Below are 19,274 nucleotides of genomic sequence, written 5' to 3' on the forward strand. Positions count from 1 at the left end.
TCATACAAACACACTTTTGCACACGCACATTCACGCACGCAAGCACACACACACACACACACAAACAGATACAGTCACGCCGGTCTGCTTCAAATTAGGATGGATTGGAAACAGTCCAATTGCTTGTGTTTGGGAGCAAGATTAGGTCTGTCCCTACTGAGCTACACCTGTGGTCCCAAAGCCTTGTGTCTAGAAGACACACACACACACACACACACACACACACACACACACACACACACACACACACACACACACACACACACACACACACACACACACACACACCAGAGACAGCACAATGTTCACAGCAGGGAACAACGCAGACTTAAGGACAAAAGTCAATTAAAATCATTTTGAATATATTTGAATACAAATACTGCAGTTAAGATCTAAGAGATGGAAACTTTAATAAAATATCAAGATTCTGAGCTATGCTCAGACCCTTTGGGAGGCCATTACAGCAGCTCGGACCATAGTGTTGAAATGCTGCCTGACCATATCGCTATTGTCGGGTAGAAACCTCTTATCTCCATATTTGAACCTTTTTGTGTTTTTATGTAAATTAATGCCCTACTTGATCATCATACAGTGTCGCTTGCTTTGGGTTTAATGCCAAAGATTGTAATTTTGTCACCAGTTACTTAATCTGGGCCTTGCCACCAATATCCAGTACTTCAGTTTTGTCCTGGTTCAGCTGTAGAAACGTTCTGAGCCATCAATGCATTAATATGAAAATACACATAAAAGGGGCCACTATCACAATTACGCAGGTCTCCTCCGGGCCGGGTTGTCTACCCACATTTTGGAAGGCAGTTATAGACAACCAGGTCGCACCGCCGATCCGCCCGATATGTCTGATAGTAGGGGGTACTAAGCACAAAAAATGGCCAAATCGTTACGCGGCGGATAAAAGCATGAAATTTGATACAGATGTCCCTTGGGTCATCCTAAAACATCCTAGAAGGGGTGCCCAAAAAAATCTTAAACAGGAAGTGACTTATGGACAAAATTCAAAATGGCCACCTAAACTGTTGACCGTTGACTCAAAAGACACCAAAATAATCTCCAAAAAGCATAAAATTTTGCACATATGTCCCTTGGGTCATCCTAAGACATCCTAGAAGGGGTGCCCAAAGGAATCTGAAACAGGAAGTGAGTTATTGACTAAATTGAAAATGGCCGCCTAGTGTTGTCGATTGACTCAAAAGACAACTAAAGAATCTCATAAAAGCATACAATTTGGCACACATGTCTTTTTGGTCATCCTAAGACATCCTAGAAGGGGTGCCCAAAGAAATCTTAAGCAGGAACTGAGTTATTGACAAAATTGAAAATGGCCGCCTACAGTGTTGTTATCTATTGACTCAAAAGACAACTAAAGAATCTCATAAAAGCATACAATTTGGCATACATGTCCCTTGGATCATCCCAAGACATCCCAGAAGGGGTGCCCAAAAAAATCTTAAACAGGAAGTGAGTCATTGACAAAATTGAAAATGACCGCCTACAGTGTTGTCGATTGACTCAAAAGACAATTAAAGAATCTCATAATGGCATACATGTCCCTTGGGTCATCCTAAGACATCCTAGAAGGGGTGCCTGAAATTATCTGAAACAGGAAGTGAGTTATTGACTAAATTGAAAATGGCTGTGTACAGTCTTGACAGATGATGCAAAAGACACTCATAAAAAATAATCTCATAAAAGCATGAAATTTGGTACAAATGTCCCTTGGGTGATCTGAATGCATCCTAAGGGGTGCCAAAAAAAGTTTGAATAGTCTCTCAATGGAAAACACTCCTCCCACACGGGCTGCACTGCTACAATATTCAAATCGAGCAGCCAATCTAGCATTTGGTCCAGAAGCCTGAAAGCTATGCAATCTCTACCATCCTGACAAATAAATTAAAGTCACTGATTCGTGGACACCTTTATGGACACTCTTGCCAGAGGCTGCTTAAGTTTGTAGAGAACTCAAGTGTGGCTGCAAAGCTGAGCCCTTCTGTTCGAGAAAGTGTAGATGCCGGGATGCTGGGTTACCTTGCAGAGCATTATGCCAATGTGCTGGTAATTGCGAAATGGCACACATGAATACATGTAGTTACTAAACACTAATCACAAAAAAACAGTAATGATCAAGAAGAAAATACATGAGAAGATAGAGTGTAAAACAAGCAAGAAGATGTAGAGTGCAAAATAAATAAGATGCAGAGAGTAAAATAAGAATATGCAGAGTAAGATAAGATGCAGAGTAAAATAAATGAGAATATGCTGAGAGTTAGATAAATAAAGAAGATTCAAAGAGTACAATAAAAAAATTATGCAGAAAGTAAAATAAATAAGTGATGTAGAAATGAAAACAGAAGGTAGACTACAAAATACGGCAAGTTATGCACTGCATAACCTGTCGTATTGAGTCTGCATAATATGCAGACTGCCATGGTCAACTGTTTAAACAGCCATTTAGAATTTCTTCAACCTGTTCCCTTCCTAAAAAGTTTAATAAACAAGCAAACAAATAAATAACCCCTTCTAGGATATATCAAGAAGCACTCAATGTACGTACCAAATTATACACTTTTATGACGTCCCCTTATGTTTTCTTTTGTGTCAACTGCTTTTAGGCGGTCACTTCCTGTTTAAAACCTTTTTGGGCACCCCTTGTAGGATGCGTTCAGATCACCCAAGGGACATTTGTACCACATTTCATGCTTTTATGAGATTCTGTAGGTATCTTGCATCATCTTTCAACACTGTAGGCGGCCATTTTCAATTTAGTCAATAACTCACTTCCTGTTGAAGACTTTTTTGGGCACCCCTTCTAGGATGTCTTAGGATGACCCAAGGGACATGTGTGCCACATTTTATGCTTTTTGGAGATTATTTTGGTGTCTTTTGAGTCAACGGTCAACAGTTTAGGTGGCCATTTTGGATTTTGTCCATAACTCACTTCCTGTTTAAGATTTTTTTGGGCACCCCTTCTAGGATGTTTTAGGATGACCCAAGGGACATCTGTATCAAATTTCATGCTTTTATCCGCCGCGTAACGATTTTTCACTTAGTACCCCCTACTATGAGTCATAGTGTTGGGGGTTTGTTAGAGTACCCGTTGTACCCGTCTGTTTCCCCCATGTATGGAGATCTCTGTATCTATCTGTCTACCTGTGTCCTTTTTATGCCCATATATGGAGATCCCTGATGTCATCAGTATATGCCCACATATTGGCATGCCCATACAACTGGGACAACTGGATATCCATATGCCTACATATGGACATATCGGTCGGATCGGCGGTTCTGGACCACCGCATATCCGAACGACTCGATGGCAGGCACTGCACTCCCTCAAGTCCTTGCTGCTGCGTGCGCCAATTTTTAAAAAAACCTTGTATCTGCTAGTTTTGAATAGCCAAGGTATAAATGGATAAAGTTGTTAAAATGGTTGTCACACTATGTTTTGGAACCCCCCCCCCCAAAGGACCCCTGGGGGTCCCCAGACCCCACTTTTTGAACCACTGGTTTATAGGCAATTTACCTGTTTGTATCCTGCTCACAGATCCCTGTAAAATATGAGCAAATAGAATATTTGAATAAGCCCTGCTTGGAGGCCACACACACAGGCAGAGCCAGCACAGAGTACGGCAGAAACCCGACAGTAATCAGGATAAGGTGTTTACAGTAAATGCTTCCATCCATATCCTGGCTAATTTTGGCATAATCCAAAAACGCAGCCTCATATTTTCATTTCACACGTTCGAGACAGGAGCGTATTATTTGGGGGTTATTTATGAACCAGGATTCTTGAGTATCCCAAATAGTAATGCGATATTGTTGTGCATGTGCGGTAAATCTATACACTTGTGTTTTGAGCGAGTTCGTGCATGCGTGCGCGCGTGTGTGTGTGTGTGTGTGTGTGTGTGTGTGTGTGTGTGTGTGTGTGTGTGTGTGTGTGTGTGTGTGTGTGATCATTTGTATTAGGGCTAAATTAGTATGGCTTTCATAGGCTTTATGCAGTATGATCAGTTATTCTAGAACAACGCTCCCAAGTACTGAGAGGCTCAATGTTGTAGATAGAAGTGTGTGTGGAGTTTGCATTCAGTGGGCTTCTAGTACACTTGCACTGTTTGATGGAGAGATTGAACTCACTTCTATAGATTAGCTTTTAATGCCTATTCCTCCTGATTTTAATCTACAGTATCTGCACTGGTTTTCACTTATGTAGTAGGCTATGCATTATGCATTATGCAGTTATTCATCTGCATTGTTTTGAATCTTTTTGTGTTTGTTAGCTTTCATTGTTTCCTTTGTACAGCACTTTGTAACTCAGTTTTGAAAGGTGCTTTATAAATAAAGTGTATTATTATTATGATTATTATTATTATTATTATTATTATTGCGATGTAGTGAATGCATAAGTCCACAAGATAAAGACGACATGCAGGATTAAATAACTCTTTGAACATTTTTTTCTGTGGCTTTAGATATTCTAGTGCCTCTCATTGTGCGGCTTGACAAAATGCTTTCAAAATAAAGTTTACCCAACATTATGTCAAACATTTTGCATGTGTCCTGATCAGAGTTACGAAAGTGACTTTATCTAATAAGAAGTAATGCTCTACTTTTGCATTACTTGGGAAAAAGAATCACCCAGCTTGCAGATCTGCTACTTTTGATGCTTTTGTGTGACACTGTAGTATGATCAAGTAGGGTATTAATTATCCCAAAAAAGTTAAAATATGGAGATAAGAGGTTTCTGCAACGAGATACATTTCAAAGTCATGCTGAAGCACAAACAGCTACAGGGTCGTCTATCAGTGTAGGCCCAACACTGTCGACCATTTACCATCTACTATTTAGACTATTTAGACCCTACACTGTAGAGTATAAATCAAATAAATCTAAATAGAAGATGTTAAATGTTAGACAAAGTGCATTGACATCACTGTGTGCATTCATTTATTGGAAGCTTAAAATAATTATAAAAACGAACAGATTTTGTGAAAGTAATTGTTACTTGGCATAGTAAGTAATAATATGACCCAATTTGTAAAATGTTGTTTTACTTCATTACTCATGAAAATAATAATATTACATAATGCATTAATTATGTAATGCATTACCCCAACACTAATCAGGCTTTTAGAGGTTTTACAATAACTTCACTGAAACTGTCTTTTACTCTTTATACCTATTGCCTCCAAGTTTGCTAGACCATTTTAACCACTTAAACCCTATATACTTTTAGATTATTATTATTATGCCTTTATTGATAGTATAGTAGGTTGACAGGAAATGGGAAGAGAGAGTTGAGAATGACACGCAGCAAAGGCCGTCGGGATCGGGACTTGAACCCGCGACACGCTGTCAGACTACATTGAGCCTAGATGCCAAGCCCGGACCGCTACGCCAGCGGTCCGGGCCACCTATATACTTTTTGACCGGGTTCCCCCATGGCTCTATACTTGGTTTGCTCCTTTTTTCCTTCTACACCAAATCTCCTTGCCGAAAATAATGGATCAAGTTGCTATATATAGCAGCTATTTTTACCGAATGTTTTCCCCCAGCATAGGGTTCATGTGGTTAAACCATAATATTCTGGTGTCCCCCTGGGGCCTGCGCTTGGCCCACTCCTTTATTCCCTTTACCCCAAATCTCTCAGGCAAAAAATAGCCAATCTACAAGCTCACAAGCGTGATCTGCTATTTTCACCGAATTTGCGCCTATTATGACATGACCAGAATAGGGACAGTGGGGTTACAGTGGTTAAAATGTTGACCAATGGGGAAAAAAAGTGTTTTCTGTTGATTTTAGTTCATGCTTAGCCCAAGCACCTGCACACAATTGTTTTTCAATAGATTGTGTGGAAATATCTCAGAATTGAAGCTGTTTTATGGTGTGCCGTGGTGCCCTGGTGGTTAAACTAGCAAGCCTTGGGCTTGAGTCTTGGGCTCGAATCCAAGCTCAAGGACCAGTCACTGTCATTCATTGTCGCCACACAACCCTCGCTCTCCTGTTTCATTGTCCCTGCTCTGTCCCGCCAATAAAGCTGAAATGTCTTTTAACAAAAGCAATAAAAAAAACACAACTAACAAACAAAGAATAAAAATAAAAGAATGAAATCTTGTTCACATAAAGGCTATCAGATCAAACAACCTATTCTCAGCACGTTTTTTTTTGTTGCATGCAAGTCACATGGTTCTGCGAGAGGGACAATTAGACGTTTAAAAAAAGATGGAATGAGCTTTATCGACACCACCCTCCTCCCTCTGCGCTTTCTCCCCCCCAGCTTTGTCACATCCAGAACGCCTGTGAATCAAGCGTGACTTCTAAAGTGTCTTAATCGTCGCTTTGAAGACCAAAATCAAGACGAAAACTCTGTGTGTGAAGTTGGAGAGATAAAGAAAATACATATATTTAAAAAACCCTAAAATAATAGCAGTAAAAAGTGATGCCTGCGTTTGAACTTTTTGCGCTCGCTGTCATATTCAAAGAGAAGGAACCTTTTTTTTCCTTCCTCCGTCTGAACGGGGCGGGAGAGACGACCGGGAGCTTTGAACTGTGGCGGGTGCGTTGGTTGAGAGATGAGAGGGAGGCGTGTGTGTGTGTGTGTGTGTGTGTGTGTGTGTGTGTGTGTGTGTGTGTGTGTGTGTGTGTGTGTGTGTGTGTGTGTGTGTGTGTGTGTGTGTGTGTGTGTGTGTGTGTGTGTGTGTGTGTGTGTGTGCGTGTGCGCACCGCAAATACAGAATCACAATCATTTTAAACACATTTATACGTTGGCTATTCAAAAATAGCAGATCTACAAGCTTGTACATCTGAAAATATTAGATTTTTTTCGAAGTGGCTAAGATTTTAAGCTGTTTTATTGTGTTTTTTTCCGCACTCATCCTCACTGAATATACCTCCCCCCATTTTTCTCTCTCTCTTTCCCACTCTCAATCTCTCTCACTCTCTGTCCTCTCTCTCTCTCTCTCCTCCCAGATCCACATCATAGACTTTGATGATGAGAATAACATCATTAATAAGAGCGTCCTCCTGCACCAGGCTGGGGAGATATGGCACATCGGGGCCAGTCCCGCCGACAAGGCCGTGCTCACCACCTGCTACAACAAGAGTGAGTCATCCCTCTGTTACCTCATTTCTCATTTGTATCTATTTGTATTGATCAGTGGTGTAATACTCACTATACTCACTTACTTGTACTTGTACTTAAGTACAATTTTGAGGTATTTTTTACTTTATTGGAGTGTTTCTAATTTTCAGTACTTTTACTTCTGCTCCACTACATCTCAGAGGAAAATATTGTACTTTTACTCCACTACAATTATTTGAAAACTTTAGTTACTAGTTACTTGCAGATATAAATTATTATATTATAAAACATACATTTACCCCTTTAGCCCTATTTTATACCGAGGCTATTTTCAAACATTTTAGTACTTTTACTTTTGGTACTTTAAGTATATTTTGATGCCAATACTTTTGTACTTTTACTCAAGTACATTTTGAATTTGATTTTTTACCTGTAACAGAGTATTTCTACATTGCAGTATTGATACCTTTACTTAAAGGGGTATTTCACTTTCAAAAAACAATTTGGTCATTTTATCATCTACTCAGAATCAGAATCAGAATCAGTTTTATTGTCACATCACAGGTTTACAAGGTAAAAAAGTGGGTGAAATTCTTTTTTGTACATCGTTCCCATCGCAACGTTAGTTTCCATAGAAAGAAGAGGGGGGGGGGGAGAAGAAGAGGGTGGGGGGCAGGTGGGAAGGAGATCAAAACAAGAGAGCAACAGAAGGCCAGACAAGTTATCTACATATTTACAAATTACCTGAGATAATAAAAAAAACTAAACTAAGGTGCCTGAGCATAGCAGCAATGTATTGTATACTGTGCATGTTATACTTATACTGTGCATGATAGACAATGGACGTTAAGGTGCTTAGAGGAAAAGGAGCACAATAAAAAAAGACCCAAAAAAAGTCAGTGCGTTATACAAGGGATTAAGGTGCAAAAGGTCAGTGCGTGTCCACCTAGAGTGGACTGACCCTAGTATAATCCGCATGTAGCTCCATGAGGGAGTGCAACAAAAAGTCATTTGTACCTGGTGTAGTCCACAGGTGTGTCCGAGGGGGGGCTAAAGTCCAAGTCATTGTCCCTGGTATAATCCACAGGTGTGTTCAGGAAGAGCCAGAAAAGTCTGCGCCGCCTGCTGTCAGGCTGCTGAACTCATCCAGGCTTATGCCCCATTCAGCATTCTGACAGCAGCTGGATTGAAACTACACCAAAACCTGGTGGTGGAACTCTTGATACTGCGGTAGAGCCCCTTGCCCGGTCGCGGTCGTTGTAGGGGGTTGAACAGTCTGTGACTTGGGTGGTGCTTGTCCTTGATGATGCGCTTGGCTTTGACCACGCACCGCTTTTTGTACAGTTCCTGGAGCGCTGGGAGCTCGATTCCCATTATCCGCTCTGCCGATCGCACTACTCGTTGTAGGCTGACCTTTTCTCGGGCAGTGCAGTTCCCGTACCAGGCCGTGACACAGCCTGTTAGGATGCCTTCAACAGAACTGTTGTAGTACAGCCTGAGGATGCGACGTCCTACTCCGAGCTTCTTCAGGCGGCGGAGCCAGTACAGTCGCTGCTGAGCCTTTTTCCTCACGTGTGTGGAGTGCGTCTCCCATTTGAGGTCCTCCTCGATGTGTACTCCGAGGAACTTGAACTCGCTGACCCTTTCCACTGCAGCACCGTCGATGAGGATGGGCGCATGGTCTCTCCGCGGCCTCCTGAAGTCCACGATCAGTTCTTTGGTCTTGTCGACGTTAAGAGAGAGGTTGTTCTCGCGGCACCAGTGTGCCAGTGATTTGATCTCCTCTCTGTAGTCAGACTCGTCGTTGTTGACGATTCGGCCTATCACTGTCGTGTCGTCCGCGTACTTTATGATGGTGTTGGAGACATGTGTGGCTATGCAGTCATACGTGTACAGGGAGTAGAGGAGAGGGCTCAGCACGCATCCCTGGGGTGCTCCGGTGTTGAGGGTCAGGGGGTCGGATGTGATGCTGCCCATTCTCACCACCTGATGTCGGTTGGACAAGAAGTCCTGTATCCAGTCGCACATGCTTGGGTGTAGCCCTAGGTGTCTGAGCTTTTTGTCAAGTATTGCTGGGACAATGGTGTTGAATGCTGAGCTGTAGTCCACGAACAGCATACGTACATATTTGTCCTTCAGCAGCTTGTTGTCCATGTGCGAGAGGACGGTGTGGAGAGCCATGGCAATAGCGTCGTCGGTGGATCTGTTTTTGCGGTATGCATACTGCCACGGATCCAGCAAGGCAGGTAGCGTGGAGCTGATGTATTCCCTCACCAGTTTCTCGAAACACTTGCTGACGATCGGGGTGAGAGCAACAGGTCTCCAGTCGTTCAGGCATGTCACTTTGGCCTTTTTGGGAATGGGCACAATGGTTGACATTTTGAACCCTGCAGGGACCACAGCCAGGGAGAGGGAGAGGTTAAAGATGTCAGCGAAGACACCCGCCAGCTGGTCTGCACATGTCTTAAGGACCCGGCCTGGAATCCCATCAGGTCCGGCTGCCTTGTGGATGTTGACCCGTGTGAAGGCTGTACGCACTTCTCTCTCCGAGATGGTTAGAGGAGGGTTCTCCTCTGCTGGTGCTGCTGATGGCCCCGCTTGGCTGCCGCGGTTGGAGCTGATCTCAAACCGGCCGTAGAAAGTGTTCAGTTCGTTGGGGAGGGAGGCAGGCGGGTTCACCTCGCTTCTGGTTCTTGTTTTGCAGTCTGTCAAGGTGTGTACTGCCTGCCATGTGCTCCTGATGTCGCCATTGCTGAGTTTGTCTTGCATCTTTTTTGTGTAGGCCTTTTTCGCCTTCCTGATGGCGCTGTTTAGGGCCGCGCGCGTCGTGTTGCGCGTTTCCACGTCGCCAGATTTGAAACCAGCATCCCGTTCATGCAGATGTGCACGTACTCCGCTGTCCATCCATGGTTTCTGATTGGGATAGATCCGAACTGTCTTTTTTGGGACTATGTCATCTATGCACTTGCTGATAAAGCCAGTGACTGAGTCTGAGAGTTCGTTGATGTTATTCCCAGCGGCGTTCTTAAACATCCCCCAGTCAGTCTGGTAGAAGCAGGATTGTAGCATAGCGTCTGTGTCCTCAGACCAGATTCGGATTTCCTTCTCAACGACCGGCTCCCTTTTTAGCCTCTGTTTGTAGGCAGGTAGCAGCTGGATGGCGTCGTGGTCAGAGCTTCCTAGCGGTGGGCGGCGGAGAGCTTTGTATCCATCCTTGAAGGGCGTGTAGCAGTGGTCAAGAATATTGTCACCACGGGTGCTGCAGGCGACATGCTGGTGGAATTTGGGAAAGACCTTTTTTAAGTCTGTCCGGTTGAAGTCGCCTAGGCAGATGACTGCGCAGTCCGGGTGGCGATTTTCTTGTGCACTGATCGCCTGGTGTAATTCCCTCATAGCTGTGTCCTTATTAGCTCCAGGATGAATGTAAACAACGGCTACAATCACGATGCTGAAGTCGCGTGGTAGGTAGAAAGGACGGCAGGCTATGATTAAAAGTTCAAGGTCTGGTGAGCAGTGACTATCTAGGATTTTAACATCTTTGCACCAGTTGTTGTTGATCAAGGCACAAACTCCCCCCCCACGTTGCTTACCGCTCAGTACAGGGTCTCTGTCCTTCCTATACGCGGTGAAGCCAGGAGGAGTGATAGAAGAATCAGATGCTAACTCCGTTAGCCACGTCTCTGTTAGCACAACAATACAAGTGCTCCTCGTCTCTGCGTTGTATTTAACGCGCGCCAGTAAGTCGTCCATAGTGGTCACTGTTCTTGATTCACACAGAGATCTAACGTTCGCTAGCAGGATTGAAGGCAGTGCAGGTTTATATCCACGTTTTGTTGTTCTCACGAGGAGACCCGCTCTTGTACCTCGTCGCCACGGTCTTTTTCGTCGCCTTGGGTTTGTTGTTGATCCAGCCGGAACAAAGGGAACCCCTCCCCCCACCCAGCCGAGTGGAAGGTTTTCGGCAAAAAAGTCCGGAATTCTGTGTGTAATCGCTGTGCTGATGTCCATAAGTGCTTGTCTGTCATAACTCCTTAGACACGCGACGGTGTAGGGAAAAAAGAGAAGGCTAAAAAATACTAAAAAGATGGAAAAACGTAGCGATGTTACGGAGCGCGTACTAATGCGGCCGTCCTTCATGGCGCTCCCAGTGTGTGGCCTACTCAGGCCTTTGTGAGCCCCCCAGACAGTTTTTAAGTTGCTCGATTCAGTATTTATATATTTGATATTCATTTTATCAGACATGCCCCCTTCCTATACAAACCCATTGTAACTTCAAACTTTTTTAATTTATTTTATTTAATTGTTTTATTGTATTTTATTTTTTTTATTTTCCAATATAAATATTTAAAATAAATGAAAAAAGTAATTGAAAAAACACGGCCCTCTCGCGTATAAGGGGGGCAGGGTGAGTCACCAGAACCAAGGACGGGTGTTTTTGATGAATCTAACATGGTTAAAATGGAGTTTGAAGTTACAATGGGTTTGTATAGGAAGGGGGCGTGTCTGATAAAATGAATATCAAATATCTAAATACTGAATCAAGCAACTTGTCTGGGGGGCTCACAAAGGCCTGAGTAGATGATAAAATGACCAAAAGTTTTTTTGAAGGTGAAAAAGCCCTTTAAGTAAAACGTTTGAGTACTTTTTCTACCACTGGTATTGATAGATACCTTTATTGATCCCACGGGGGGGGGGGGGGGGGGATTTCAGTCGCCCAGAGGCAGCACAGCAGTTAAGGGTTACAAAGTTACAGATACAGAGTAAGGAAAGCACTGTCAGATACAGCAATACAAGAAATAGCAATTAAAAGCACCATCAAAACAACTCTACAACTAACTATGCAGAAAAATAACAACAACCCAAAACAAAAGAAAGTGTCAGTGACAAACAGTGCAACCAGTACAATCAGTGCAATGCAAAGAAAAGTGCCAGTGTCAACAGTGCCAAGAAATATGACAAAAGGTAGGATATGCATATCCCCACAGTTCTTTAGACACGGTGCTGGAGCTTGTAGATCTGCTATTTTTGAAAAATCGTGAACATTTGTGCAAATGTTTGAATATACTGTATGTTTTTTAAAGCGAACACTTTCAACTCAAATCTTTCCTTCTGGGCGGGTTCTGTTTTTTTAAATTTTAAATACATATGTTGCTATAATATCCGTGGTTCTCAAACATTTTCCATGTCAAAGACCCCCAAAATTATATGTATTTGTCTGCGGACCTCCCTATCTCAAAATATGTTTAAAAAAAAAAATGTATAGCAGATTTACAACCTCATAGCGCAGCACTCAATGCGGCGGTATGCGCTTTTATATCTGCTATTTTTGAATAGCCAAAGAAATCTAAAATGACACCGATGCGTTCCCAATGGTTAACCAACACTCTCGCCCGTGTAGGGCTTCATCAGGTGTCAACAGTGCAAGCAGTACAATAACCACACCCTAAAGTGGCATTAGAAGTCGAGTCCTTGGTACATCTTTTATTTGATAAAAATTAAGTTATTTGACCTTTGCCGTTGCACCAGCGGCTCCTACTGGCGTGGTGCTGCCTAGGTGTAGAACGGGGGGAGGGTACGCCCCTCTGGTGGGGGGGGGGGGCAACACACTGGTGTGTATTGGGAATTCAGGTTTGGGACAACCGCGAGTTTGTGAGAGAGTTATAATGATCAGTCTGTGTGTCAAAGTTCTCCACCAGAGAGTGCTGAAAACACATCCGCACCACTTAGGTTAAGTTCCCATAGCTTTTATTTATTTATTTATCCATTTGCTCATAATTAATTTAATGTTGTGCAATTCTCAGTGAGTAATTAGTATTTACTTTGTTTAAATGGACTTCATTTATTTTTTCCCCCTCCCGATAAAGGACGCTTTCCTTTTCCTCTCGTTAATGCACAAACGCCTCCCTGTCTGTCTGTCTGCATGTGTCCGTCCGTCCGTCCGTCTGTGTCAACCCTTTTCCTCTGGTCTAATTACCACGCGTAATTGGTGGAGAATGTCAGACGTGCTGTTTGAAGCGGGTCTTTAACAGGTGATCGATAGCTAGTCCTCCTGTGCTGGTACAGCATTATAGCGGCCCGTGTTCGCAGTCATGTCTCAGGCCGCTGATAGAATCAATACTAATGTCCGGACATGATGACCCACATGAGGGATAGCAGGCAGCGGAGAGAGAGAGAGGCTGGCTATCAGAGAGGAGGAGGAAGTGGTCCCCTTTAGCCCATTAAGACGTCAGGCAGATTCTACAAATGCCTTCTATATCAGTAGTTCTCGAACTTTTTCTTAATTCAAAATTATTCAACAATTTGAAGATTTTGCAAAACAAAACAAAAATAGCAGATGTACAAGCTCACAGCGTGGCACGAAGTGACGCGCTGTGAGCTTGTATATTTGCTATTTTTGAATAGCCAACGCTAAAATCTAAAATGACACGGATGCTTTGCCGGTTTTAACGGGTTAGGCTACCTTCACACACACACCACATTCCAGGAGAGGTTACATGTGTTTTTTACCCCTTAAACCCTAGTCTAGACTTAGTTAAGTGGACCTGAATTGGCTCTGTATTTTTTTTTTTATACCCATCATATCCCGCCGGAAACGTCCGTTTTCCAGCTTCACCCAGCTGACTGCTGCCCACAGAGGAGCGTGGAGGGTGGAGCAGTTATAGGTTAAGTGTCTTGCTCAGGGACACTTCGACACATTGCTGCGGGCTGGAATCGTACCTGGGATATCTGGGACCTCTGGATTCCCAGGCGGGCTCTCTATGGCCGTGTTTTTTCCTTCTATAGCACCTTAACTAACGTCTATAAGTATGTCATGCACAGTATACATCTGCTGCTATGCTCACGCACCTTTATATCTTATCTCAGGTGCCATGTGTAAATATGTAGATAATTTGTTATTAGTTTTTTATTGTTTGATCTCCTCCCCCCTTCTTCTTCTTCCCCTTCTTTCTGTTATGGAAATAACGATACGATGGGAACTATGCACGAAAACGATTTTCACCCACTTTACTCTGTAAGCCTGTGATGTGACAATAAAGCTGATTCTGATTCTTACAAATGGATAAATTAACACTGAGATGATGTCACACAATAGAATTTAGTGTTCATGGGGCGTGTCCTCTCCTCCGCGTCATCAGTGCCCGTACCCTAGGTGGGGTTGGCGAAAGGGCCTTTCTGTGTGGAGTTTGCATGTTCTCCCCGTGACTCCTAGGGTAGGTACCCGCTCACAAAAAAACATGCAGTAATCCTGGTCTCTATACTGCCTCCCCCTGGTCAGCCAGGGCACCTGATGGAGGGGAAAGGAACTGGTTGGAATTACGTGTTCCTTCCATGCGCTACGTCCAACCGTGGAATCTCCCCCCTGTCAGGTGATAAGAAGCGGCCTGTTCACACCTCATGCTTTGAAGGAAGCTTGAGCTCAGGTCTGGGCTCTCCCCAGGCTGGCAGAGGGAGAGTAGTGCCCAGGATTACATAGGCAATTGGCACTGGGTGAAAAAATGGGTTACAAAATCGTGGGGTAAAAATTATAGCAAAAAAATTATATAATAATTTAGTGTTCACGTTTGTATCGGTGTTTGTCTTTGCGTTTTTCTTTGTGTGATTATTTTTTTATTGCCATGACTAGATTAGAGTGGCCAGTGACCTCGAAGTTGCAGTGGTGCTACCTTACTCACTTTGCAATTGCAATGTATGTTTTGTCGATGTAAACATTGCAATATTGTTTCCACGGTAACAGGAAGAGTAGGCACTAAGGAAGAGTGGACGCCTCCATGTGAAATTGTGTATTTGGTCCAAAATGTGAAAATAATTAATATCTGGAAAATGGCCTTAAGTAATGTCAAGTATACATGATTAGAACATGACTGAACATTTGACAATTAAGGTCTAATATTTCAATTTCTACAAATCGCTACAAAACCTGTAGATCCAATAATTTTGGTCATAAACAAGAAGTTGAAGGGTTAATTCAAGTCTGATAATGAGGTCACTGGATGCTTGTTTCTTTCCAGAACCTGGCAACTCGTGTTGCCAGATTCTGGAAACAAGCAACCAGTGTTAAATCGTTCGCCATTAACGGCAGGCTCGCAGGAATTTTCAGCGCATGTTTGACTATCATGAGACTCTACAATGAATCGTAGTAGAGAAAAAAATAACATTGCGTTGGTTATAATAGACGAACTTCACTAACCCACTCGCTCCCATTATAACAACGGAGGGTGTTTAAAAAATGACGACAGGGGAATATATGGAAAAAAAGAACGCCACTTTTTACGTCGCTAGGTGAGTAACGAGACATGAAAGATAACACTTAATTTGTCCGGAATTCTCCTTTAAGTCATTCAATGCCAAGGATGACTTTTTTACCAAAAGCTCAGACTGCTAAAGACGACTTTTACAACTTTTTAGTTTTCAGTGGTTTTCCACCAGATGGCACTGGGTAACCTATGAGCCACCATTTCAGGCTCAGACACAGAGAGATCTAGGAGATCACGTGATCACAAGATCTACTGCTCCATCCACTTACTGGTTAGCGAGCGTATTTGGGGAAACGGCTGTAACTTTTTTTCATTTTTTTCTCCCTGCATTTTTGATGAGAGCTATAGAGACACACGGCCGGAAGCGGAAGGCCTACAAATTCACGCCCACTTTTGAGACAGCGCCGCTACTCGAGGTCCGTTAGAACGATGAACTGCAGCTGCCAATGCAATCTCTATGAGAGGCATTGTAAAATACCGTAATTTCACTGGTTAACTACTGAGGCTGTAGCGATTTTTTTTTGTGTTCTAAAACTGTCCCATTTGTTTAATGTATCCTTTTTAATGTCCCATGTCTTTCATCTCGATATATTACCCACAATATACTATAATATACTCCATCAGTGTGTCAAAAGTTCTAGCTTCTGAAATCTTACGTTTAAGTGGTCGCATGGTATATACGTCACGGACGCATCCCTTGAGGTTTTCAATACCCAGAAAACCGGCGAAAGTGGCCGTTTTCAATATGTTTTGGTCATTATCTCTGGAACAGAAGGTCCAATCTGCTCGGTTCAAAGCTTGTTGGATGCGTGACTTTGACATTAAGCACGCAATGACACATTTTCGGGTTGTTTGGGGTTTCTAGGGGAGGCGAGATCTTAGTTGGGCAGGCGACCGCCTGTCCTGCCTCTACAGTGGGTACGCCACTGGTCGGCGCTCGGCGCTCGTAAAGACAGTGATGTCACTGAAATGCGACTACTTGTCTGTCTGCTGTCTACCCTCTGCTGTGTTAACATTATGGGTAACTCGGCCCACTCGGTAAGTGGCAAATTAAATGTGAAACACATCAACTATTAAGAAAACAAGAAGATATGTTGACAAAGACACTCCATACATTTGGAAACATATTTTTATTTAAATCAATATCGTGTCCAGTTAATGTAGGAATATTTTAAAAGTAGGCTAACTCTCATATCCTCTCATAGGGAATGCATTGGCAGCTGCAGTTCATAGTTCTCATGGACCTCGAGTAGCGGCGCTGTCTCAAAAGTGGGCGTGCAATTTGTAGTTCCCGTGTTGGTCTATATTCAATGAGTCATCGTGACCAGGGGGTCGCAATGACTCTTTTTTTTTCGCGGAAGCACAGTGAAACCCTCCGTGATTATCAATCATACATATTCAGTGACTACCTGAAAAGGTAAAATCACTGGCACTGGGTGAATTTATTTATTTATTCTGGCAGTGAAAGAGTTTTTCAATAAAAAAAAGTTTTTAACATTTTGGACAAAAATAGCACATTTTACATGGAGGTGCCCACTCTTCCTTAGTGCCCACTTTTCCTGTAACCGTTTCCACACCTATGTATATGGGCAGCTTTTCCACCAAGGCCAGTTAGGCCAGTACACAGTTAAACTTTTTTTTTTATCCAAAATGAGTTAATAGCCCAGTAAGACTCTTCACATACTAGAATATGTCTGACATAAATGTCAGAGCTTAAATCCACATGTAAATATGAAATAAATGCATAAACATTTAGCTAAGATATAAGGTTAGAGCTAGCCACCGCCAATTCAAGTGGTGTTTTCTCTACTTAAGAGTTTTAACTTGACTTCAGTTCTATAAGCTGTAGTTTCAAAACTATTCACTCAATCTTATTAACCAATATATCATTATTTTGCTATGATTCCCTGCTTTCATAGGACATGAAAAAATGACTGTCTCCCATTCAAATGTGGTCACATACCGTACTGTACAGTACGTATAGCTAAAAAGGCGGATCAAGCTCCCACGAGGCAATTAAAAAAAAGACAATCTAAAAAAAAAAGAAAGAAAACGAAAATCTCAAAGACCGAAAAAAACGTAATTAAATCTCAATTTTCATTACATTTAGCGCTAGTGAAATCATGTTAGTGGACAAAAGGGGGGAGAGAGGAGAGGAGAGGGCTGGGGGGGTTGATATCCAGCTAGCATCCAAGGCAGTTTCAAAGGGAGGGGAGTCGCTGAGGAAAATGAGGCCATGCCGCCATGGATGTGGAAGACAAGGCCTTTATTGTACAAGGCCTGATAGCAGATATGTCAGGGAGAGAGTGCTTTAACCCACTCAGACCGGGGCAGAATCTGTGCCATTTTTTTTATTTCTTTGGGCTATTGAAAAAATAGCAGATATACAAGCTTAGCTGTATAGCTCTATGAGCTTGTAGATCTGCTATTTTTGAAAAAAAGAAATCGTGAAAATGTGTGCAAATCTTTGAATCTCTCTCTCTCTCTCTATATATATATACCGGTATATATATATATATATGCATTTTTAACTCAAATCTTTGCTTCTGGGGGAGGGGGGGGGGGTCCCTAGAACAAAATATTTTGATATGGGGGTCCGTGACCGAATACATATAATTTTGGGTGGTCCTTGACATGAAAAAGTTTGAGAACCACTGATATTATAGCAACATTTCTTTAAAAAAAAAACTGTTAGGATTTAGAAGACATTTGTAGAATCCCCAGAAGCAAAGACTGGAGTTTAAAAATGTTCACTTTAAAAAAATATGTGTATTCAAAGATTTGCACAAATTTCAGATATACAAGCTCGTAGCTACTGTATGAGCTTGTAGATCTGCTATTTTTGAATAGCCCAAAAGTATTATAGATGGAAAATCTAAAATGACACAGTATATGCGTTCCCGGATTGAAGGGGTTAAAAGGAAAGAGTAATTAGCATGGCATCCGCTAATGGCCGAGGCCTCCACTTAGAGGCTGCTGTGTGCACTGAGTCCTCTGTGGGGGCGTCTGCTCCGCGCCGCGCGGCCGGGGGAACACACAAGGCAACGGAGCGCTCCCGCACACTGTCACATCAGAGACGTGTGTGTGTGTGTGTGTGTGTGTGTGTGTGTGTGTGTGTGTGTGTGTGTGTGTGTGTGTGTGTGTGCTTGTATTGCTATACTTGTGAGGGAGAAATGCCCCTTCACAAGTATAGTAGAATTTGAGAAATGCAGACGTTGCGAAGATTCTTTTCCTGGTCCTCACAAGACAAACGGTTGTTTTTTTATGGTTAAAAATTAATTAAAGATTTGGGGAGCTAGGCTTAACAATTAATGAAAGACTCCGGTTAGGGTTTAGGAGGATTTAGACATTTACTGTAGAGGTTAGGTTTAGGGGTTTGGATGTTTTGATTTTTTTCCCTATTTTAGCTATTTACGGAAAATTGGCGATATACAAGCTCACAATGTGTCACGTTGTGAGTTTGCAGATCAGCTATTTTCAACGTCGTCCTAAATTGTCAATGTCCTCGCAAGTATAGTAATATAAACGTGTGTGTGCGCTGGGAGACTGTTTCTGTCTATATGTGTGAGTGTCACTGTGGATACTGTGTGTGTGCGTGTGTCACATAGGCGCAGACAGCCATGACAGACGGTGTAAGACTCATTGGGATGGGAGAGGTTGGCAAGGGAGGGCAGAACAGGCCTCTAGGGGCAGCAGATACTAGCAGGACAGGGGTGCAGTGTCTCTGTATCTCTGTATATCTCTCTCTCTCTCTCTCTCTCTCTCTCTCTCTCTCTCTCTCTCTCTCTCTCTCTCTCTCTCTGTCTCTCTCTCTCTCTTGTCAAATGAACTCTACATGCTTCAGTTCACAAGATGACAGCCACACTGGACTGGGTTGAAGCCGAGGCACCCCATCACACACACACACACACACACACACACACACA

General features: G+C 42.8%; 1 protein-coding gene across 1 annotated transcript in view; it reads left to right on the forward strand.

Annotated features, from left to right (window-relative positions):
• The window catches only part of eipr1 (EARP complex and GARP complex interacting protein 1), a 96,308-nt gene that overhangs the window by 6,612 nt on the left and 70,422 nt on the right, over window positions 1-19,274 (forward strand). The window contains exon 3 of the mRNA XM_080413645.1: window positions 6,982-7,114. Coding sequence (XP_080269771.1) covers window positions 6,982-7,114 — 133 coding nt within the window. The remainder of the gene's footprint in view (window positions 1-6,981; window positions 7,115-19,274) is intronic.

This window comes from Gymnoscopelus braueri, assembly GCF_963280865.1.
Source record: "Gymnoscopelus braueri genome assembly, chromosome: 19".
Lineage (NCBI taxonomy): Eukaryota > Metazoa > Chordata > Actinopteri > Myctophiformes > Myctophidae > Gymnoscopelus > Gymnoscopelus braueri.